Source organism: Numenius arquata, chromosome 10 (genome assembly GCF_964106895.1).
Source record: "Numenius arquata chromosome 10, bNumArq3.hap1.1, whole genome shotgun sequence".
Lineage (NCBI taxonomy): Eukaryota > Metazoa > Chordata > Aves > Charadriiformes > Scolopacidae > Numenius > Numenius arquata.
In genome coordinates, this window is record NC_133585.1 from 51126437 (window position 1) to 51151486 (window position 25050).

Here is a 25050-nt window from a genome sequence, read left to right on the forward strand (position 1 = left end):
ATATTCCTGTTTACATGAAACAGAACAGTGTGCAGAGTCAGAGCAGAGCACGGCATAGCTGAGAGCACCAGCAATGTCATCAGGATGGTATCAAAGGAGCAAGAGGATTGCTTTGTGAAACCAGGAGGACACTGCACTCCGAGGCTTTACTGGCTGCGGGGCTGAGGGCAGGCTGAAGCAGGAGATAAAGCTGTTGTATGTGTTGTAAACCTTCCAGCAATTCAGGCTTTATGTGTCCGAGTGCGATACTCCCCTCGGTGGGTGGGGAAGCTGAGGGACAGGCTGACGTCAGCCGGAGCGCAGGGATAAAGCCCCGTCCGGCAGCTGGGGTACCAGTGCGACTTCCCACGAGGGGACACAAGCTGGGCAGGTGCTGTGCTACCAGCACCCTGCCTCCTCCAGCCCAACCTCGGGGAAAAAAAGAGCAGTCACCGAGAAAAAACCCTCCAAAATGCCACAAAACGTTATCCTCCAAGGACCGGCACCCTGGGGATTCAGGCTCTCGGGAGGAATAGATTTTAACCAACCCTTAATCATAACCAGGGTATGTACTCTTTCCGTTTCCTCTCTATTAATTGCATTTATTAGTTGCTGCAGAGTTTTGCCCTTTAATTTCCCAGCGTTCAGAGATGCAGAGGAGGCTGCGAGTAGCTCAGCAAGTAGCTGCTGGTCCTGAGGAGAGCCAGCTGAATCCTAACAGTTTTTACAACTTTTGCAGGACACATTTCTGGGCTTGATTTATTGGTCCAAAAGGGTTTAACAGCATTTCTACTTATTTCTACTTAAATTGAATTTAAGTGCCTTGGCAGCAGAGGGGGGGGAGGAAACCACACCACAAAAAACTCTGGCATGATTTCCCCAGGCATTCAGATGACAAAATTTCGAGTTTGGAGCCTACTAAAGGACCAGACCCCACTTTTATCATTTTCCCAACTGGCCCCTGGGATCACGGGGGGAGGCGGCTGCTTGGCAGCAGCTCCTCCCGTCTGGAAGCTTGTGCTTTGCAAACTCCCTGCCAACCACACGAGATTAATCTGACTCTCAATCAGTTAAGTCAAGTTCTGATTATTGCCAGCAAAGGCAACAGTACCTTGTTCTACGCATGCAAAGGCTTTCATTTTCATGAATGTTACATCGGTGAATTAATAGAAAGTTATCCAGTCCTGAATATGAAGGAGAGAGTTCTTCAGTGGTTTTTTGCCTTATTTAGAAACAGACAATTTTCCTTAACTCCCCTAATAAAGGGCAAGAATCCAAGCCTTTTTTTTTTTTTTTAATGGATTTTGAGCTATTAATTGCAATTTATTTAAGAAACCAGTTACTGGATGAATCGAGATCGAGCATATAAAGCACTGTCAGCTGCCCTGCATCTACAGCCATAGTTCTACCCAAAAGACAGGACATGTATTTTGATAATTTGTCTATTTTGAAAGCTGTGTTCGATGCACATCAGACTAGAATTAGTTCTCCTTGTACTTCTGCTGCTTTTCAGAACCTCAGACACAGTGAGTGTGTGTTCCATGAGCCTCCAAATCACCCATACTTTTTTTTTCCACTTCTTTTTTTTTTTTTCTTTAAAAGCCCTGCACTATGACTCAATATATACACTATGCCTGGCATTAAATAAACGTCAAGAGCCTTGAAGGATAGATTCCACCGACGATGCCTTGCAATAAATATGCTTCTAAACAAGACTCTGTAGAAAGTTTAAGGACCAACCTTTCACATATTATACTAGTAATAATTAATTCCACTTAATCTCGCCTTCAAGATTTATACATGCATAAAATATTTTACTTATTTTAAACAGAAGTAAACCAGAATGCTATTATTTGACAGTATGTAGCTTCATAACAGATATTCATGGAACAATGAATATTTGTTATGAATGAATAATGACTATTTGAATAATAAATATTTTAATATTAATTTTTCACAGCAAAACTTTAGGAGGAACTGGAGACAAAAAACTTTGAATAAAAAAAAAAAGAAAAAAGTCTCTGGATGTTTTGGGGCCTTCATTGCCTTTTATGGGCCTCCAAAAGAAAAATAGTTTCCATTATCTCTAATGAAAAATATTTTAGCAGTGTCTGGTTTGTATTTTCTTTGTGTTTAGATTAAGTGCAATGAAGTTTAAAACTGCAATAACAAAGGATGTTACTATAAATGTAACTTTCTAAAGAATAAACGACTTTGCAATTGACTCATACCTACCAAATGCCTCACAAGACATAAGCCATGGGTTTCTAGCATGTTACAGAAATGCTCAAAGTCACATTTCAGGTAGAGCCATGAAATAATAGATATATATATAGGGGAAAAATTACGTGTTTAAATTTACCTAGCTCAAGTTCAAGAATATTAATGGTAGATTTGTTTAAAATTAGTATTTTTGTTGCCGCAGCATACAGTTAGAAGAGTCCCTAAAGAAGTATTCATGCAGTAGTGAATATTTCTTAAGATTCACATGCCTTGCTTTTTGGGGCCCAGGTGTTCCTTTTGTAGAAGGGATCACCAGCAGCCCATTCATATTTGGCTTAACTGTCCTGACAAAAAAAACCCAGAAACTTATTAGCCATTAAAAAAATAAATCAAGATTATTCTTAAACACATTATGAATAAAATAATTGGACGGTGTTACGTTTGGTTGGCTACAGTCCTTGTTCAACAACAGAAAGGTTTTACCAGGACTTGTCAAGAGAGACAGAAAATATAAAGAGATCATCATCCACCTGTCTAAAGAACAGATGTCACCTCAAAAACCCATCTGCGGTTTCCCAAGCAAGGCAGTTTTCTCAACTGTTTCCAGCAAATGCTAAAAACCACAGATCATGATCACTGTGAGGGTAGAAAGAACAGGAGGGGACTGAAGAATAAGTATATTCAGATTCTATTAGGGTCAGAAACCACAAATTAACTGGACATAGTGAAAACGTTTCTTGAAATCCTTGGAGCTTTACATAGATGCAAAGAAAGCACATCAATGAATATGATCAAAAGCCCTAGTCTCAAAGTAACCTAATAATTTCAGTTTATTCTGACCAAATGATAACATTTTGGGTTAGGTGTTTAGAATCCAAGAATCTAAATCATATTGAATAAAGCATTACAGAAACGATTAAAACTTGCAGAGGATGAAGGGAATGGTGAAATATTATTGACTCTTGATTTAAGTTCTATTTTAATATAAACCTTTACAGATCACAATGCAAGTATTTATATTACCTCAATTTTATATTTAGCCACTCTGTCTGTGGACATTCATAACTCTTTTCAGAAAGCAGAAAGCCTGAAATATTTACAAAGGAGTGCCATGATGAGCTTCACAAGCCTATTGACAGATGCAGAGAGGTTTTTTTTCCAGTGTTTCATAGGAGACTTTACCCCTCATGGATAAATAGTTCCCTAGTCTCTGACAACATCTGGATGCTCAACAGATATCCTTGTATTTACCCAAATCTGAGATACCACAGATACAGGAGCAACAGCCGGGTCATACAGGCACGTCTTGAAGAGCAAAGAAATTTTCCCAAAGAACTAGTAGAATCTACCTCACGAAGTAGGTGTGAGCAAGCAAGAAACACTACAGTCATATTAAGACTCTAACTGTTCACAATACACATTTAATGCATCACTAGTAAGCTCCTCAAGAAATAGTATTGCTTGTATTACTGAGGTACCCACAATTATCAATATCACATGATATTGTGTGAGGGATATGATATGGTGTAAGGGAAAGGATTGTAGGAGGGCAGGTAGTTCTGCACCCCAGAAAGCCGGGGCAAGTAGATCAAGGCCCCATCAAGGCGTTAAGGCCCGAGAGACACATCCCAGAAGCCTGGTAATAACCAATTCAGTGAAGAAATAGGAAATAGAGACTCCTGCCCCTCTCTTTACTTGCTCAGCCATACAGTGGTATCACTGCGGCTGGTGATAATGTGTTATGAAAATCCAAGGGATTGTGCATTATTACCAGTGACACAGAGCGGGTTAGGTCCTACTAATAGCACTGCCGCAGGGGAACCTACCATGCTAGACAGATACCCTACTTTATAAGGGAGTATCATTGCTGAGGTACGCCACAGATACAGCAGATGATTCGTTGTGATGTGCAAAAAGCATAATCTACCAAGTAATCTATATAACCTGTATATAACAGTTATTCAAGCAGGCTTACTCTTGAGAAGGAACCAAGAACGGCTGGTTTTGCCCATTTGGGATATTAGAGCATCAACGGTCACACTCAAACACTATGACTTCTGTGGCAGTTCATCATTCCACACGTGCCCACAACATGCTAAGCAAAATCAGGAGCCATTCCAGGTTGAATAGAGAAGCACGATCGAACCTCTACCCTGACAAATTTTGAGACTCCAGACTTAGAATTTATCAGCAACTTCCTTGATTCATACTCAGATTATTCAGGCACCTGAACGCTTTGGTAAGCACACAATACATGAGTCCATTCTTTTGGAGTCTGAGGGGGAAAAGCCTCCAGCTGGCCACAGGTACCCATTTGAAAAGTTTGCCTGACTTGATAACAGCACATTGCAGTGTGTTACAGTGAAATCAGAGAGAAGTTTACACACCAAAATGCAGAAAAAAAAACACAAAACAAAGTTCTTTGAGCGTTCAGACCCACCTAACAGAGATGAAAAGCTGCAAAGAGGAGATAATTACTCTATTGGGCTGGTTTTTGCCACTGTTTCAGTATTAATGTACATGGATCAGAGCCACTCTGATTCAAATACAACGGGATTTAAAACTAAGCACTCTAAGGAGTTCAGGGTCTGGATTAGACATGAACAAAGAGAAAAATGTCATTTCAGTATTATTAGCACATTTATGATTATTTAGAGATACAACATGAGAGGCCAGGCTGGCAGAAAACACACTAACTGCTGTATTTGTCCCTAAGCATGGTAAGGACACAACTGACTTTTCTATATTATCAATATTATCTATATATTAGCATAATTTCTTAAGAGTTCGGTTGTGCTGTTGCCTGGAGTTGTAAGGAAAAAGCTTAAAAGGTTTTTTCCTAAGCAATTTACTTAACAGCAGTTGAGATGGAAGATTCGAAGGCAACTACAGAAATCAGAGTGGAAACTATTTAATGCAAAGTGTGAAGATAATCTCCATCTAATTTGAAGTTAAGATGAATAAAACATTTATATGGTGAACTGACAATAGAACTACAGAGAGTCTGGCAGAATTAAGAACGCACTTTTTCCTGTAAGCAGTCATATAGTTGTTTACAGGCTCACTCCCTCCCTCTCTCCCCAGCCCAACAAAACAGGGAAGCACAGTGAAGTTTATTTTCTCTATCAATTTTCAGGTATGCATGGTGCTTTAACAGTTAAATTTTGTTTTTTTTCAGATTACACCTGGAAGCAAGGCTTCAGCTGCCAACCTGTGCCCTGGTGATGTGATTATAGCTATTGATGGTCTAGGCACAGAGAACATGACGCATAACGACGCCCAGGAGAGAATTAAAGCAGCTGCACACCAGCTTTGTTTGAAAATAGAGAGGTACATGTGCATACTTCTGAAAGAAGATGCTACCCAACCATAGAATGGTTTCGGTTGGAAGGCACCTTAAAGACCATCCATTTCCAACCCCCCTGCCCTGGGCAGGGACACCTCCCACCAGACCAGGTTGCTCAAAGCCCCATCCAACCTGGTCTTGAACCTCTCCAGGGATGGGGCAGCCACAGCTTCTCTGGGCAACCTGGGCCAGTGCCTCACCACCCTCACAGCAAAGAATTTCTTCCCGAGATCTCATCTCAATCTCCCCTCTTTCAGTTTAAAACTGTTACCCCTCATTCTATCACTACATGCCCTTGTAAAAAGTCCCTCTCCAGCTTTTGTATATGTACATATATAATACATATATATTCGTATTATACAGTAGAACTACTATATAGTGTAACTATTTTAAACACTTTTAAGAATTTCACAAAACCTTTAAAATTACGAGCACTCAGACCTACCTCGCTAACTCCAGACCAGGCAAGGTGAGGCTCCCCAGATCGTGTCTTCACAGGCACAAGAATAGTTTCCTTCAGGCTACTCACCATTTATTGAGCCATACCACCTACTGCCTCTGCTGACTCCACCAGCTCTATGATTGCTGCCAGTGAACAAACAAATATTCATATTTGGGGGAAAGAACAAAACCCCCTGCTGTCACCTGCTCAGTTCCCTCTCTGCTCTAACACTCCCAGGTGCTGCTTGTTGCCTCCTGCAATACCCTCCCAGTTAAGGAAAACAACATCACATCAGGCTTTCATAAGGGGTGACAAAGGAGGAGGTTTAAAGCCAAACTCTTTGGTCACGATGCTGTATTAACCCAAATACAGGATCCTCAAAACAATGTTAAAACCAAGACAAACTGAAAAAACCCTCTCTTACCTAAACTGCAGGAGTCCAGAAACATTTTTGCATTCACTTCTCTCAACTAAAGCCACCAAAAAAAACAACCTACATCTTCTCATCCCCTAACTTAGTTTGCTCAGCCTTTAATAAGACTCACCTGGTGCACTCTTCCAGCTGGCTCCAGGAGTCAGACATCTCTGACGGACCCCAGGCCCTCAAGGAGGCACAGCACTTTATTACAGCTGACCGCAATATTCCTTTCCAAGTACAGAAGGGTTTGGGGTTTTTTTTTGGAAGGAGTATTGTCTAATTACTAGAGCACATGCCTCTGCTAAAAAATTCCTGCAGTTAATTGCAGGTTCTGTTACAGATTGATATATGTCATTTAGCAATTCTCTTAGGAAGTAATTTTCAAAATATATTAAGTGTAATTGTGCCTATGAAATAGGCACGTATTTTTAAAATGCCAAAGATTTGTATTTATATAAGAAAAAGTACTAGATTAATATTTAACATTAATATTACACTATTTTAAAATTAGCTGCTGAATTTTGCATGTTTGCTATTTCTGTTTCAGTGATGGAAAGAATCACCTGTGCAACTTCTGGTTACAATTGCACATTACTTTGTGTACCTAGATTGCACTCCTTCTACACTGAAAAGCAGGCTTTGCATGGATATAGTGGTCATAAAAAAAAATTTAGATTGTTCTGGTTTAGGATTGTTATTAATCTATTCACTTATCTGTGCAAAATATTCCGAGGACCCAACATTCCTTCTATCAACCATTAAAAAAACAAAACCAAAACAAAACTGTAAAAAGCTTGGTCAGAAAGGCGCTAATTTCCCTTTGCATTTGGTAACTACTAACAAAATATTTCTTATTGTTCGTAGTATACATAAGTTTTAAAAAAGCAAATACACTTTTCATGTATTGTTTACATACCATACACATATATCATTGAAGTATTTTTATGGTAAAATATTAAACAAGCATAGATCAAACTGCAAATTTTCAAGCTGCATTGTATTTTACAGGGACATACAAAACTCCATAGGCATAGGAATTCAAGTTATTTAAATTCTGCCTTTCTTTCTTTCTAGGGCAGGAACTAAACTATGGTCCCCACAAATTTCAGAAGATGGCAAAGCACATCCCTTCAAGATAAATTTGGAAGCTGAACCACAGGTATGAATTCTTAAAAGTTACCTAACATTTCCATTTGCCTTTTTACACTCTAAGTGATCTCTAAGTAATGACCTTGTGGTCATTAAAATTATTTGAATAGCACTTCACTATTATCTGCCAGTTTAAGCTGATATGAACCATCACAATTACGATACGTATGAACATCATTTTATCTGACTGAATATTTTTGATTTTTCAGCTATAACCCAACCAAAACTTTAACAAGTTACAACACATTCTCATTTTTCTTTAAAACTGTACATATTTCCATAGTTTTATTATGGAAAGAAAATATCTCCTTTTATTCTGATATGGTTTGAGTCGCTTTAACTCTTTTAGAGATTCGTCATACAAGGAAGTTCTTCAATCAGGAATAAACGTCAAGCAGCAAAGCAACAGACTCATCACATCACAAAAGTCATTGTGATTTAACAGCCAGTTAAATAGAGAGATCCATTAATGCTGGGTCTCTTTATTTCCATACATTTTTATACTACACCACAGAACTGAAGGTTACAAATCTGTACAAACCCCAGGTACTGATCAATAAGCAAATGATTCATCTCTTCTGGCCAACAAAGTCTTGGTCCCCTCGTACATGAGCAAAGCAAATCCAGTCAATTGAAATCCTCCTCCTTCTTCAAACTCCCACCCAGTCCCTTGCACAAAGCCGTGAGCTGAAGTCTCTATATTGTTAATTAGCTAGTTACTGTCTGCAATTAGTTCTTAATTCCTTTGCCATTCCTCTTTAATCTACACAAACATTTGCTGTTCTCTCAGGAGAGGGGAGGGAAGAGCATTCTGCTGATCCTGGCCTTCCAGGATCAAAGCAAGTATGTCAAAGTATTTATTCTGCGCTCTCCTAGAAGAACGCAAGTGCAGATTCCACTGCAGTAAATCCTGTGCAATAAATATTTCCACCAATTCTGTTCTCATGGAGACGCTCCCAAACGTGAATATGGCATTTCGGTGTTCTCTCTCTTCTTTCCAATCTAAAAACTTCCAGTAAGTGATACAACAAACCTCATCAGAAATAACATACCCTCTTCAGCAGTAGGAGACAGTATAGCAATGAAACAAGGCTATCTTAAATGCATATTTTTGTGGAATAACTAAGATATAGGTAAAATAAATAGCAGTGGAACAAATTCACTAAAAAAGCTACAGAGAAAACCATGTAGGCACGTATGACAGGAGATCTTTGCAGAGATCTTTGCCTGAAAGCTGCATTCCTAAAAAGGATAGTTACTTAAAAATAAATCACAAGATTTCACTCAGTGCTATTTGGCAGAGTACTGAAAAGCAGTCTCCATTGGGCAATCAGAAAAACTGTTTCTCCTAGATTAAATAGTGAAGCCCTTCATCCTACTATGTCTCCCTCTTTCCTTCCTCAAAAAATCCAGAATACTGACTATATTTAATAAATAATAGGCTCCAGAAAAGTAGCAATGCTTGTAAACAGCTTTGCCAAACCATTCTAGGGATGGTTTACATTTTAGATTCTTCCATCCAAGAATATCCATCCCTCTGACCTCCCTGTGGAAAAGAAAAAGTATAGCCTTTTTTTCTACAATTGCTGAAATTTTAAATTAAATTTTACTGCGTATTTAGTCACAACACGCGAGACCCAGCAGCGTGTATGCCCGTAGTGAAAACAGAACATCAAAGTTTCTTTAACCTCAGGTGACAAATTACTGTACAACTCTAACCTCTGCTGTTTAGATGATATTAGAGTTTGCTGAAGTCCAACAATAAATAAAGGCATCAAAGCCCAGATGAACACAGAAAAATCCAAATGCAGTATAGTATTCCTTGAAACGTAAAGCACTTTGATCCAAAAGTATTGCACACACTGGCTGGTGTGCAGAAATGGAAAATCAGTGAGTTCTATAAAAAGCATTTCCTCCTTTTATATAATAACTAAAGTTACTGAAAAGGTCATAAATGTTATAAATGTAGTCAGATTTTTTTCACCCTTGCCAGAAAGACGTTTTAAAGTTCCCTAAGAAAGTTTCACAAAGGGAAGTCAATAATTTAAAATACATTATAAGCCAATTAATAATAGATGAAGACTTACACAATCTCAGTTAATCCCTTAAACCTCATTTAAAATGAATTCGTTTCCATTACCACGATTTCTTGAATTGTTTTTATTTGGGCTTTTCTTTTTTGCTTCTATCTTTGCCTTTGAACATTTTGTTGAGTGTGACTAGGCTTTTGGCCACGAAAGACATTATACATTCCTGGGAGATATGAATATAATATACATATAGATGAGTATAAAAATCTAAAAAAAAACCCCAAAACAACAAAACCACAAAACCCCACTATTCTACAAATTAAGTTTATAGTCTATTACCACTTATAATCAAATTTTGAAACAATATAAATGTGCTAGTCTAGTTTCGAGGGCCTACCCCCTGTTCCATAACAGCATTCAGACACAAAGATTTTAGTCACACGATACCTCCAAAATTTGAACATCTGTGTACCGTCACAGCAATTATCCCCAAGGAATACGGTCCATGTTGGATGCATTTCTGCAGACTTTGGGGGCTACGTTCATTCTATTCCTGATACCTGTATCAATGCAAAATGTAGTTAGCCCCGCAAAAAGGACATCAGTCAGCTAGAAAAAAAAAACTTAAAAAATTAAATGCTGTAATTCTGAAATATTCCTGATTAGGAATTTCAACAACCTCCAGTTCTCATTTAGCTTTTGAACTAAAGGAGGACTTTTCACAGATTCAATGAGATCCAATAAACACAAGAGCTGGACTATTTTTGCTGCTGTATGTTCTGTCACTGACATTTTATATGAATAGATGAATTTAAAAGAAATCAGAATTTAAGTCTAACTAACTGCAAATACTTGTTTCACAACTGTTATGTTGTAAACATGCTATTCTGGTGCCACATGTGTTCTGTGCTGTTCATTTGTCAACAAGAAATAAAGGGGATGAAATTACAGTGTTCATGGTCGTTTTGTTTGTTTTGTATCATACATGGATTTAAATCAATTTTGAATACCTTGACATTAATATCTTTCATTAAGTGGACATGATCCTAAACACTAGTAGATTATTTCCATTTACTAATACATTTTGTTAATTGCAACCCAGTTCTATCAGACAGAAACGAGGAATTGCAAGTAAAATCTTTGTGCTCATTTATCCCATCGCTGCTTTCAGTAGCCTCTTACAGTGCAATGCTGCTAAACGTTTTCATTTATTAAAACTGCTTTTTACTCTTTGCATTTTCTGGTTGCACATTCTATATATCCATGACTTTTCTTTAGGTCCCTACCTAAATATATTTCTGAAAGTGTTGTTTTAAATGAAATCAAAAAGGCCAAATCACATTCAGGTTTTCATAATATTTATAAATTATTCACCAATACTTTAAACAGGGACTTGATATTCTCTGAGAAAGGAACTCATGCTCTGAGGAATGAATAAAAGTCTACAGGTGTCAAAAATGTGTCCATGCCTACCTAATTTGCTCTTATTATCTTGATTTATTTTATGGATTTGAGTGTTTAAATATCTATTTTGGTTTTTGGTAATACGTTGCATTTGTTCTAACTGGAATTTTTTCTAGCATTTCCTAAAGGCTAAGGTAATCTTAAACAGGCATTTCTGCACAGAAAGAAAAATAAAACAAAAACAAACCCACAACAAACCCCACTTTGCTTGGAGTTTTATTTAGCAAAACAAGGAGACTATTTTGTCACTGTCCTTTGTGATAGCAAATACCAGACAGTGTAAACCATACACAGTGGTTAAGCCAAAAGCTCCAGTACCCAAGGTACAAGCTTCAACAATTTGAAATAAATCTTGTTCAGCGGTATCTGAACTTGTACTGTCTGTAGGTCATATGACACAGTGAGATAGCAACACAAATACAAATATAGACCATAGAAATGGTCTATAGAATTGTAGACGTTTTTGAGTGTGATGGGTGTACCTGGAATACAAAGCCAAATCAGAGAACGGACAACGATTTCTATGAAAATTGAAGTATAAATGACCTGTGCTATTTTAACATTGCAAGTTCCAGTCTCTAAAGAAGAGACCAATTCAGATTGGAGAAATCTCTTTGTTAGGAATAAGAGGGTTTTTATTCCATATGGATGAAAGGTCAAGTGCTCTCCCAGCACTGTCTCCAAGGAGCACTGCAGGACATCAGGATGAGGTGATGGACTACAGCAGCAAATGTTCTTCCCCCACTAGCGCAGAGGGGGAAAAGAACCCCAAACCTCAGCACTATTTTTCCCAAATTCTGCATTTCTGTGGATTAGGGATGGACCTGAGCTGAGAGGGACTCAAAGGAGACTGTACTAAATATGCACAATATAAATAAGTGAATTTTCATACAGTCAACAGTCTTTATCATTGCTGCTCAATCACTACAGAATATTGTAAGTTATCTGAAAAGTCATCAGAAATTTTGTTTCCAGAACTTATCCCTATGAATTCCACAACTGGAGGAAATTATCTGGGCCAACAATAAACAAAATCGTATTCCAGAAATAAACAAACATAGGCAGAATGATTTCCAATTTACCCATTTCTGGGTTGGACTTATTTATGGTGATTTCACATTAATTTATACAGCATCACAATTTTTGACACACAGATATGTTTCAAAGTACAGAATAAGGTCAGAAGAATGTCCTCAATCCATATAGTCAAGACTATTTCAGTTAAAATACTTGAAAACTGAAATTTTGAACTTACGTTCAGATTTCCTAAGTTGGAAAATTACGTGTTTTCTAGGCAAGACACTTACAATAAAATCTTCCTACTTTTGCAAGTCCCTCCATCAGCATGTGACAAAAAAAAAAAAAAAAGCAGAAACCAGAGATTAGCACTAAAAGAAAGCAATTAAGCTAACTATACGTGAAATGTTTCTAAAAGAGGAACATAAAAAGTGCAAAATCTGGAGAACAACGCAACAGGTTATTATAATATTCATCCCTTGCATTTCTTCTTCAAGTTGCACACTGTTTAGAAATGCAGAGTGCCTTCTGTCTGCCCTGAGGCAGGACAATAATACTCTCTGAATGTGCACAGCTTAAGTCGCGTATAGAAAATTCATGGAAAAATATAGCATGCTTGCACCAGTTTTAAAAAAAATAATAATAACAAAGACGCAAAAGTGAAAAAAAAAAAAATGCAGAGATTAACAATACTGATGTTGTCAGTTTGACCCCTTACTAGCTTTGGTGTGCATTGTAGCTTTGTGTATTTTGTCTGCCTATCACGTACAGGAATTCAAGCCTATTGGTACAGCTCACAACAGAAGGGCCCAGCCTTTTGTTGCAGCAGCCAATATTGATGACAAAAGACAGGTAGTGAGCTCCTCCTATAATTCTCCCATTGGGCTGTACTCATCTGGCAATATTCAAGACGCGCTTCACGGACAACTGAGGGGTCTCATTCCTAACTCATCGCAACAGTGAGTACTGGTATTTACTTATAATACCTGGTCATTTGTGGTATATCACTACCTGTTCCGTTTTCCATTAAAAAGTCCAGCTCTTGCTGTTTGGTGTTGTTTTTTTTTCTGATAATCAGGCGTTTATTGATTATCAGAAAAACAATGGTGATAAATGAAGGCATTTTTTTTTCCAACACAGAAAACTTTTCATTCAACTCAACGTTGTAGCGATGCTGCAGGGAGCTAAAATCTGCCCTCTCTGTTGGGCTGCAACGCGACCTACCGTCCTTCCCTCTTCTAACTACGTTTGAATATTTCTGACCACTAAACTGATTGTCTTTTGGGTGCCAGGAACGTACAAACTAAACATGGTTACTTCATGGTGACAATTTTAAAACTTCGTTAGCTACTTTTTGACTAGAAATAAGCATTTGTAGGCCAAAGGAAGTTATTTTAACCCTCTTTTCTTTACAGGATGTGAACTACTTTGAACACAGGCATAATATTCGGCCCAAGCCTTTCATAGTCTCAGGCCGAAGCAGGTTAAAAACTCTTGAGTGCTGTGCTGAATTTGGATGCATGGTGTTATTTTTTAATGGCTACTCACCATTGACATTAATAAAGCCTATTGATGCATTTGGAATTTACTTACAGTAGTATGTAGCCTAACACTGAAATTAAAAAAAAAAAAAAATAGAAATTAGATGGTTGACTTGCAGGGATCAGGCTTGAAATTCAAATTTCTGTTTCCAAAAGAAAGCGGGTCCACACTCCCATCTCAGTTATACTGATATAAGTCTAAAGTAACTGTATTCATGAGCCTGATTCAATTTACAGCAGAGCACCAGATTACTCTATACTTATAAATCTATGGCACATTGAAATTCTTCTGTCCAAGTGGAAATACATGTAAGTTATTAACTCGCTAGATAAAACACAGCTAGTTATAGAATTTATCATCTAGGCCATTCAGAGATTTTACATTTGCTTTTCATCAGACCTCTATTCAGAAGGCAACCTAATGCAGAGCTCCAACAGGAGAACTAGCTGATGCCACAAACATGTAAAGCTCTAAAATGCAGAAAAGCTTATATATATTTACATCCATCATTTTAGTGTAATATTCCTCTATCGTAACTGGGGATGAAATGCCTCACTATTATTTACATTATTAAATACAGAGCAAGCTCCGTCGTTAAAAACGCAAGGAAGCTCAAAAGTGCCTGAGTGATGCAACATATTGTGATGCTGCCCTTTACCCTTTCTAGCAGTAGCAATTTTTACCCATGGATTTAGTGTTCTGCATTTCACTCTGAAAGTCTAAAATGCCTGCATTTCTATTACACTAATTTAAGGCTGAAAAACTAGACCAGAAAAACAGGACAATAATTTGATTGACAAATGACAATCTCATATGGATTATCAGTTTTGTGAGGTGCGTTAAATTTTTCTACCACCTGAGAGGTAAAGAGGAGGCTGCAGAAGATGGACAGGCTCCCGTCCCTCTGTGAACAAGAACTAGCCGTGTAGAACGCTGCTGTGGTGGAGAAAAGGCACCCGTCTCTCCCTGCAGTCTGATGTAGCACCAGATAAGCCTGTGTCTACAAACGGCAGAATCTCTGTTGCAGAACGTTACATCTAAACCACCTTGGTTTTCCTACTGTTTATCTGCTCCTTTTCCATCAGTTTGGCTCAGTATATATCCTCAGCTAAACACAGCAAAAGCCAAAGCGCCACCTTGACTGTAAATACCCCTTTAGGAGAGACGGCTGAGGCTAAATAGGACTTTGACTACAGGAAGAGCTGATTCCGGGCTGTGGGGTTGAGCTAACGGATTGGACATTAGCCACAGTTTTGGACTTTACTCTGGCAAAAATATACTGGAAATTTCATTTAATACATCATTGTATTTTTTTATGCTTATAATTCATTCTGTTTTAACACTACTTTGGCTGCTCCTAGGCAGAGTTGTGCTTTTTCTAGCCTTTTCCTGCTACTTTCCATTTACTAACACTCTCAGCACTGACAAAACTTATTCTGCTGCAGGACCTCAAGGACAGTCTTGATTCTTCTAAAAGAAAAGACTGTCAATTTATAAGAAAAGAATGTCAATTTATATCCTGTGTGATATTTTTGGCTGGCTCATGCTAGGTGATGATGCAGAACTGTGCTTTTGCTTTAAGGTCTATCTACTATTTTTGGAATTATTTTTCTTTTGATATGTCTTTGATCTTTTCCTTCACATTTTTGCGAAAGTGGTCCTACACAAATTCCCCTCTGAATCAAAGGGAGAATTTTGGGTCGTCTTCTCCTCCTGAGAGTCGCTACTGGGCAGAGGACTGTACTATCAAACTGGGAAATAGAGTATTCTCCTAAATTTACAGCTTGGAAAGACCTAATCACAACCCTGATGTGCAGGTTGGAAAGAAGAGATTAAGTATTTATCATATGATAAGTGGTCACCCGCGACTGTGGAACACCTGGGTTCTGTGCTGTTCCACAGCAACGGCAAAGAAAGAGCCCACAACAAAGAAAACCCTCTGAGGTGCTACAGGGAAAAGACTGAAGTGTTCAAAATAGTGACACTAAAAAAAAGACTTTGGGCTCAATGTTCACGGTATTTTACTAATCCTTTTCCAGAGGTGTCAAATTGGTGTGCAGTAACTTCACTTCAGTCATGTCAAGCAACGTTAATATTTCAAAAAACACTACATCGTTTTTATTATATATAAATTATATATAAAATCTACTTCAAAAGCAGTCAAATTAATTCTCTGAATAAATATCCATTGTGAAGGACCACTTTACATTCTACTGGGAACACCATAATTTAGAAATGCAAAAGTATGTCTGGCTGTTTTACTATCTTCTTCAAAACGTTCAACATATTTAAAAAAAAAAAAAAGAAATATATTGTTAAACTAATTTTAAAAGATTCGTAAATATCTTATTGTAGAATTGAAGGAAATCTAGGAAATGTCCTACTTTACAGTAGTCTCTTCCACTGTGGACTAAGATGGTTGTGAGGTATGGGACCGGAGTGATGTGTCTTGGATTCCAGCACTGCGGGTGTTTATTCTGTCCCTGACACAGACAACCCACATGACCTTTCCAAAATGTTAAGAATGACTCACCTAGAACAAAGAATTTTAGAGAGGCTTAATTAATCCTCAATAAAATCTCACACTGAAAATGTAAAGTAATATTATGTTCTGAATTATTCAATCTCTCAAAGAATTTTTACTATCCTTAAAGAAAATGCATGCCAGAATTTAAGGACTGCGTTTTTTGATAGGACAAGAGGAGATGGCCTCAAGTTGTGCCAGGGGAGGTGTAGATTGGATATTAGGAAAAATTTCTTCACCAAAAGGGTTGTCAAGCTTTGGAACAGGCTGCCCAAGGAAGTGGTGGAGTCACCATCCCTGATGGTATTTAAAAGACAGATAGACGTGGTGCTGAGGGACACAGTTTAGTGGAGGACTTGGCAGTGCTGGGTTAGCGGTTGGACTTGATGATCTTAAAGGTCTTTTCCAATCAAAACAATTCTGTGATTCTATTTATAACTGTCATTGATACTTTTTTATAGGAAAACACTTTTCAATGAATGCACCTACTTTTGCTTTTCTTCACTTTCTGTACTTTTGCTTTTTCTGTATCTGTTCTCTTCACGCTTTCCAGCCCTGTTAACCCCACCCTGTTCCTCTACTTTTCTCTTTATTCTCTGTAACCCCACACGCCTTGCCCTCTCTTCCGTAACCCTGGCCATTAACACAGCGGATGCAGCACTCCCTCGGGGATAGACTGCGGCAGCGGGCGCAGTACCCCCTCCTCAGTCAGCACCGTGAGCTCCATCTGCCCCACCGAGCTGAAAGCCGTGTCTCGGATGGCCCCCAACATTCCCTTGGAGATGGAGCTGCCCGGTGTCAAGATCGTGCACGCTCAGTTTAACACCCCCATGCAGCTGTACTCAGATGACAATATCATGGAAACGCTGCAAGGCCAAGTTTCTACAGCGCTGGGGGAAACACCCGTAATAAGGTAATTAGTGCAGTCTCTCTAATATTTAAGAATACACACATTTAGAATATACCAAAAATCATGAGCTGTAATAATATCAAACGTTTCTACAAAAATAGGTAAAAGGGTTAGGGAGAACCAAAGTCATTTTAAAGCCGTTCAATATTTCCATTAAAATATTAGTAGTTTACCGTTTTTAACCCAAAGTATTAAAGGAGTCTTTCAGAACTTACAAATAAATATTTCACAGGAAAAAAAAATCTTATATTTGTAGCTAATAAATAAAAACTGATGATACTGCCTGGACTTTTAGCTGACTGACCACTCCAAATCAAGATTCTGATTCCCTCCAAAATTCAAGACTATTGATTACTAGTTATTTAATAATCATTTAATACCTTATTAATAATTAATAAAATATTATTATTAACTCAAATTCATTTCAACTGCTGAAATTTAGGCTACGAAGCTTAGGAAATCTTCTAGATGTTTATAGAGTTCTAGATATTTAAATCCCATTGAGGACAACCCATTCAGTGCAACTAGCTCTTCCCCCAAAAGAGTAAAAATTCAGTTTCTAAGCCTACTAATCCATCTTTGACTTACAAATTTTATCCATTGCAATGACTAAAAGTCAGGTAGGAACCTTATGTATCTGGATAACAACGATGATTAAACAATAAACATTTTTAAAGCACTATTCATTCTTTTCAAGGGACCATTCATCATTCATGTTGCTTTATCTTTTGCAGAATACTAGCTTATTTTTCTGTTTCACAACAGTACTTAAGTTAATAATTCATAATATGTATGGTGTAAACTAAAGCTAATTACTAATATTTTAAATAAGCAATAATCGCTGGCACCAATGAGCCTTCTTCAGCACCTTGCAGGACTGGGCTGTTACTAACCATAAAAATCATATTTATATAGAAGTATTTAAGTTCACCCTATCTGATGGAAAGAAAACTGCAGCTCATGAAGTCTTTGCAGAGTGATGTTACTCTACTGCATGAATATTTATCCTCAATCACAACAATTAGAGAACAATAAAAGAAAAACTGGCTTTTTCTTTATTCTGAAAGCATGGACTAAGGCCAGAGTGATCACTCTACACAGGTTTGAAATGTCTTTTGTTGTGGGGTTCATTATGTATGCACTGAGAAATGTCATCTCACACCTTTGTGTCTGTTTTTTTGCCTTCTGTATGTAATTGTGTCCTCATTTGTTTGATGTTTAGGAATAGTTTAGTAAAGAAGAGAGAATCAAGGGTTTAATTAGCCATTGGCAAGAACTGTAAAAACCAAGCTCCTCCTATTCATCAAAAGCTTGTGACAAGAGAAGAAAGCAGGAGTTTCTTCACCAGCTTAAAGACAGCTCAGAGAGATCTGTTGATTGATGAAGATGCAAACAATTAGCACAAGCTACAGGGCTCCCTGCCCCACTGTGACCAAACCAAACCATATAAAGTCTAATTCCAGATGGAATTGGTTGCTTATTTCCAGTGGAAACTCACCTAAGGTTTAACAGACCATAGGAGGCCAGCTGTAACAGGAAATTTAAACTGGAGAGTTATGTATATATCAGTGAGATAACAGACTTGGCATCAAAGTAAATTTGGACCTTCCTAATTAGTCCCAGTAGCAGTTTGAAATTTACAGATGCCACACGTTCAGCCTAATTCCTGCCAGTGCATGCAGTCCTCAACTCTTCCTCTCAACTACTCAGGTTGTTAGAGTGATAATTATGGAGTTTCATGAGTTTGTAGGTTTATTTTTGTAACAATTGCACAAACACATTTTTTTCAGCACTTTTTAGATCTATATAAAGCACTTAAGATCACTATATAAAGCAATGGTACCTGGAAGGAAGAGTCTTTCAGTTGCTGTAGAAACATGTTATCTTTATGTTGGTTTCCTGAATCGTATTCTGTGCCTGGTGGAGCTGTTGCTTTAAAGTTATGTTTGTTAACCTGCTTTATCTGCTCTTCCTCCCTGTGATGCAGCGACCCCCCTCCCAACTCGGTGCCTCAGTCCGACGTCTACAGGATGCTCCATGCCAACCAGGAGGAGCCTAGCCAACCTCGCCAGTCTGGCTCCTTTAAGGTGCTCCAGAATTTAGTCTCCGAGGAAGGTGGTTAATAATGACGTATTTTACCTGTTCAAAGCATTTTGAGATGTTTGTGGGAAGGGGGAATCTGGGAAGAAAATAAGAGAGATCAGAGCTATGAGAATTTCTGAAAGCCCAAGTCATTCTGAATCTTAGAGATAGCACACCAGCCCCCTAACTTCCTCCCCCTTGCTTTTATACCTAGCAATCTCCTGTGGGAATAAAATGGAGATGTTAAGCACATTTTTCAGATTTTCATTAATTAAGATCATTAATCAAGTTGACTTTAACTGAATGATAAAAAGCTTTACACAAGAGAACTTTTGGGACAAGCTGCATATAGTCATGACACCAAGAAAGAAAACACTCTCTTCCACATCCAGGAAAAGAGACATTTAAACCAACTCCTAAATTACATTTCACCCATCCCCTCCTCATTCTAAATAAAAATAGAAAAGGACGATATAATTTATAGTCATATTTCTTTCAAATTAAGAAGTTTTGAAAATAACTTTACTAAAGGCTGCAAGTTTGTTATATTTACAGTAAGTGTAAAACACAACCAAAATTAACCTAAAAGGTAAATAATTAAAATTTTAATATCTCAATATATGCCAGAGAAGGGATAAATTCATCTAATTGTCTATATATGATATTGTGGGATTTTGCTTGGCGTTTTCTTGTATTTTGCTTTAATTTTGTATTCATACCATGTTACTAATCTTTCCAAATCTGTTGAATGCTTAGTCGTATAAATAAGAAGCTTTCTAACAATAGGTCCAGACTGTTACGTTGCTTTGTTAAAGTCAAATCTTCCTCCCTCTCCTGCTATACCCAACACCTACTATCAGAGAATTAGATGATGTATATGAGACTATATATATAATCACTTTTCTACTTGCTTTTTGGCTACAGCTACACAATATTTTTTTCTCGATTCCAAAGAGGTGGAATCTGGTTCGTTAAACTTGTCTAGAGAAACTTCGTTGTTTGTTGCTGTAAGTGAAAGCCTGTAAATACACACAGAAGTGTATTTACAGGAAAAGTATTAAACTGCATCAGGTGCTTTTATTTTAGCCTGTACGTAACAGGATTGTTTTGGTTCTCAGACGGACGCCCTGTGGGTACAAGAAGTGTGAAAGCGCCGGTGACGAAGATACCGAGTGCCATGCCCGGTGTCCAGAAGGTGCCACTGTGCGACAAGTGTGGGAGTGGGATTCTGTGAGTTGCTTCTTGTTCGTTTTAGAAATCTCTAGTTCAAGCACGTGTCCTGAAACACCATTGCAGGACTGCTTTCCAAGTGATGGCCTTGGTTTTCCTCTGCACTAGTAGAAAAATGCTTCTAGAGAACAGAGATTTAACAATATTATATTGGATAATATATATTATATATATTATATATTTTTTTTAATATATATATTATATATTTTTATATATATATATATATTATATATTCGCCAGTATTGGACACTTTTAAGATTCAGCTGGACAGGGTGCTGGGCCACCTTGTCTAAACTCTGCTTTTGGCAAGAAAGGTTGGACCAGATGATCATTGAAATCCCTTCCAACCTGGGATTCTATAAAATAATTACAAAAAATATGTTGTTCTAAATCCCAAATTATTAACTTGTGCCTTAGACGCTTTGGATACAGATGATTTCAGTTTCGACAGTGTACCATCAAGGCTTTAATTAAGATTTTCAGGACCTTTTGCAAGTCCGTCATTAAGACATACACAATGAAACCAGTGCTCACCTGTGCTGCGTTGTCTCAGGTTGTGAATTATTAAGTTTCATGGTAGTGTAAAGCATCCTTCTCCCAGCCCAGAAAGCTCTGTGGGCCTATTTTAAAACTACAAGATTTCTGTCTGAATGACATCACTAATTTCAGCAAAAAACACAGGTAATGATGAGCTCAGAGAACACAGCCACCGAGGAGAAGAAATGTGGGGGGTTTTAAACTCATTTTGTCACCAGTTTGATAGGTTATACTGTAGTTCCTGTGCTGTAACCAAAATAACGTGTTTCTTAACACATTAAAACAAACCCTGGTTTTCCAATGAACTATTGTGATCAACTCTACGGAATTTTATGTCACTTACTCAAACTCAGCTTCCAACCTCAAATTACGTAGCAGTTGGCAAAACCACCAAACAACCTAAAAGCCTTTAGATAAATACCTAGAACTTACTTTGTGTCACGCTGTAGTTTCTTCTCACTTTAATATAGAATCATAGTATGGTTTGGGTTGGAAGGGACCTTAAAGATCACCCAGTTCTAACCTCCTGCCCTGGGCAGGGACACCTCCCACCAGACCAGGTTGCTCAAAGCCCCATCCAGCCTGGCCTTGAACCCCTCCAGGGATGGGGCAGCCACAGCTTCTCTGGGCAACCTGGACCAGTGTCTCACCACCCTCACAGCAAAGAATTTCTTCCTGAGATCTCATCTAAATCTCCCCTTTTTCAGTTTAAAACCATTCTCCCTCATCCTATCACTCCACTCCCTCATAAAGAGTTCCTCCCCATCTCTCCTGGAGCCTCTCTAGGTACTAGATTAATATGAATTAATTGTGGGTTTTTTCCTTTCCATTATTTCCACGCAGAGGGACAGTGGTGAAGGCACGTGACAAATACCGGCACCCAGAATGTTTCGTGTGCTCTGACTGCAACCTCAACCTGAAACAAAAAGGCTACTTCTTCGTGGAAGGACAACTGTACTGCGAAGTTCACGCCCGAGCTCGCATGAGGCCACCAGAGGGATATGAAGCAGTTACTGTTTATCCAAAATGCTAGTCCTACCTTAACACAAAAATCTATGCATGCACACACACAAAAAAAGCCATTAACAGCGTAGAACTGCCGTACAAGTGTCAGGACTTCTGCCTGGTTCCAAAGTAGCAGCTTTTAAACCTTTTCTGGCGGGGTTCTGAGGGAGGTGGAAGACCCCGTTGGCCAGCAGTAGCGTATTACACCAGTAAAATTCTGCTAAAATATTATCTTCCAAGTTGCCAATATAATTCAGTGAAGTATAAACTAAAACAGCTGTACTGGAATAAAAAAGGTAAACAGCTGAGGTCTTACATGATTAATACAGTATATACGTAAGTGCTGTAATCAAGACATTATTTTTAATGTAAATTAAGTATCACCAAAGCCATCAAAGTGTTACAGGCTGGGCCCTAACAAACATAGAAACTCCACAGATCATTAGAAAAGCAGCTATTTTACATGGATAGTACAAAACAAGCAGTTGTTTGTGTCTGCTTCCACCATCTATTATTCAACCACCATTATGGTATGCCAAAAAAAATAGATTTTGCTTACTTTGCTTTGAATTTGGGGTTATATTGACCTAATTTTCTGATGCAGCAACTGTGATGAGGAATATATAACAATTCATACAAGAAAACAGCTAGCATAATAAAGACTGTTCAGTAAGAAGTAAAATAGAAGTTCTACATTGTTTTAATGATTTGCAATGAAATCAGCTTTCACATCACTCAGCAGAAAACTGTTCTAAGGTATGCACACACATATATTGTTTTTTGGGAAAAAGAACCACCAAAACACACACACTCTAATAGGAAGTCTCTGCAAACTGAGAATGAAAGTAAATTTAAAAACCTTTCCGCAGAAAATGGTGCTGGTTTTTTTTGCATCTCCGTCTTTCCATTTCCATAATAGAAACAATGGGGAAATATCATCATAATATCTTTATGGCTGGTAAATTAAAACTTGGACGACTTTAAAAATGAATGTTAATTAAAAGATGCAAAGGATAGATTTTTTATAAATAGCCTGGTGAAGTCCTAAGGAAAAAAACAAAAAAAAGGATGAAAGAATACAGTTTTTAAATCAATTTCTGAAATGTTTGAAGGGTTACATTGCTTTCAGGTAGGTGCCAATTACACACACACCCCTGACTGACAATCTCTATTTTAGCATTTTCAAAAAATACCAACATAATTCACAAATGACTTATTGGGGTCTTTTGCTTTATACTAGAAAAATCTACAAAATTTTATATCATCTACAAGACTAGCAGAAATTAACAACTCAGCGGCAAACAATCTTACATACTTTTCCCATTCTACAACAGAAGATGCTTAAAATGTAAGAAGAATATGGAATCAAAGAAGCTATACATACTTTAAATTTATCTTTAAAATTCAGATGAGTCCCAAAGCTTGAAATATAATGTCCGCATATTCAAAGAGTTTTCAAAAGTATTATTTCAGAATTTAAATATTTTAAAAATGTGCATGTCACTGCATTCATAATTTATGTCTGGGTATCAAAAACAGACATTAAAAAAGTGTTGTGCCCTTTTAAAGGTTAGTTCCTGAATTATTTGGGGGCACAAGACGTAATTCTGCTCCTCATGTATCACGGAGGATATGTGTAGCATTTCTATTTTTCCACTGATAAAGCCCATAAAATCTGAAAATCTTTTTTGAAGTGAGAGTGCACGTAACGTCTATTTTTACAAACCTAAAATGTCATCGGTTTTTTAAAATATTTACTTCATGTTCATTTCTTTGTGGAGTAACCGAAGGTAAAAATAAATCTATTACATATGGTAAAGATTCTGTATTTCTTTTCAACTGGTACGAAAAATGAGAAAGCATGAGTGTCAAGTGACTTGACAATAATAGAAGTTTGGCATTTTCAGCCTGACAGAGGAGTGCGCTTCGGATTTATCAAACCACGGGCAAGAATGAGACACAATCTTTGTATTAGGTATTTGAGTATATAACCTGGGCAAAATTCCCTTTCTGAAACTGAATGAGACCATGTGCCTTCAGAACTGAAGACCCAAAACTGCTCTCTCTTTAACGGGCCGAACAGACCAATCGTAAATGTGGGGAAACTCTCGGAAATGTAGACACAAGAACTATTAGGTTAAAAGAAAGTCACAGGACATGACCTGATGCCAAAACTTTGGGGAAAAGATCAGTGGTATTGCATCATCGCATGGGACTATTTTGAGAGGTTTGAGGTTGGACATGACTTTGACAGGAGGTAAGACTATCCAGTTGCAAGTACTGACCCGTGTGAAAACCTTTACACCAATATAACTAAGGAAACAAAGATTTTCAGCTAATGCAGATTCTGAAATCATTGATCCTGATAGAGGAGAAAAATAGGAAATTTCATCCTACAGTCTGGGAAATTGAATATAGCGATTTAAATGTAAAAGAAAGAGATAGCAATTCTCCTATCACATGCTCAAGGCCAAATTCTTTATCTCAGTAGGGTGTCAGTGGCTCCTGGCACAAATCCTTTGCAAAGTGTCCAGCTAAAAAACTACCCGCTTTATCTTCTGGCTTAAGAATGGCATAGCCAGTAAATCATGATAGCTTAATGCTACTGTGCCTCTTAGCTGTGTCCAGACTTGTTTATATATTACAAGCCTCAGAGAGCCATGGCATTTATTTTTAGATGGAGAGAAAGATAGTAAGTGTGACTTCACACACTTGTTATCTCGACTCTTCAGATGTCCATCAACAGGTGTGAAAAGCTTCCCTTGGCTTTGCTCCAGCTGCACAGATGGCAGGGCTGTGCTGGGAGATGTGAAAAACTTATATGAAACTGTAATTCTCCGTATGAGCAAGCCAAGAGTCGCATCTGAAAATACAGAGAGTCACTTATATGGTACTTTTGTATCAATTGTTCCACCACAAATGCTTTCGCTCTTTTAAATAACGCTGAAGTGTTGCCAACAATTTGAAACCTAAGAAGTTCTCTGAAGTAGTTAAAAAGTAAGTTTAAAGAAGTTAAAAGAAACTACTCAGGAACTCTTTTCAGTTTTTCAACCACATTTTGTCACTTCAAAAATTAGACTAAAACTTTTGTTCAGAAGTTTGCTATTGAAAGTAAATTCAGTTTACCCTATGCTTTGGTTCACACCACACAG

At 37.8% G+C, this 25050-nt stretch overlaps 1 protein-coding gene across 6 annotated transcripts; it reads left to right on the top strand.

Annotated features, from left to right (window-relative positions):
• Positions 1-340: 340 nt before the first annotated feature.
• Positions 341-23714, top strand: PDLIM3 (PDZ and LIM domain 3). Of its 6 annotated transcripts, none has more exons than XM_074154334.1 (8): positions 341-544; positions 5381-5532; positions 7483-7567; positions 13484-13551; positions 16784-17047; positions 19032-19159; positions 20245-20356; positions 21737-23714. In XM_074154334.1, exons 1-8 carry the CDS (start codon positions 452-454, stop codon positions 21924-21926), a joined length of 1092 nt encoding a protein of 363 aa, XP_074010435.1. In that variant the 5' UTR covers positions 341-451; the 3' UTR covers positions 21927-23714. The 6 variants fall into 6 exon arrangements, with proteins under 6 accessions (XP_074010435.1, XP_074010434.1, XP_074010436.1 ...); XM_074154333.1 differs by having other exon boundaries at positions 452-544; positions 19032-19162; XM_074154335.1 differs by lacking the exons at positions 13484-13551; positions 16784-17047 and adding an exon at positions 12840-13027 and having other exon boundaries at positions 452-544; positions 19032-19162.
• Positions 23715-25050: the final 1336 nt, after the last annotated feature.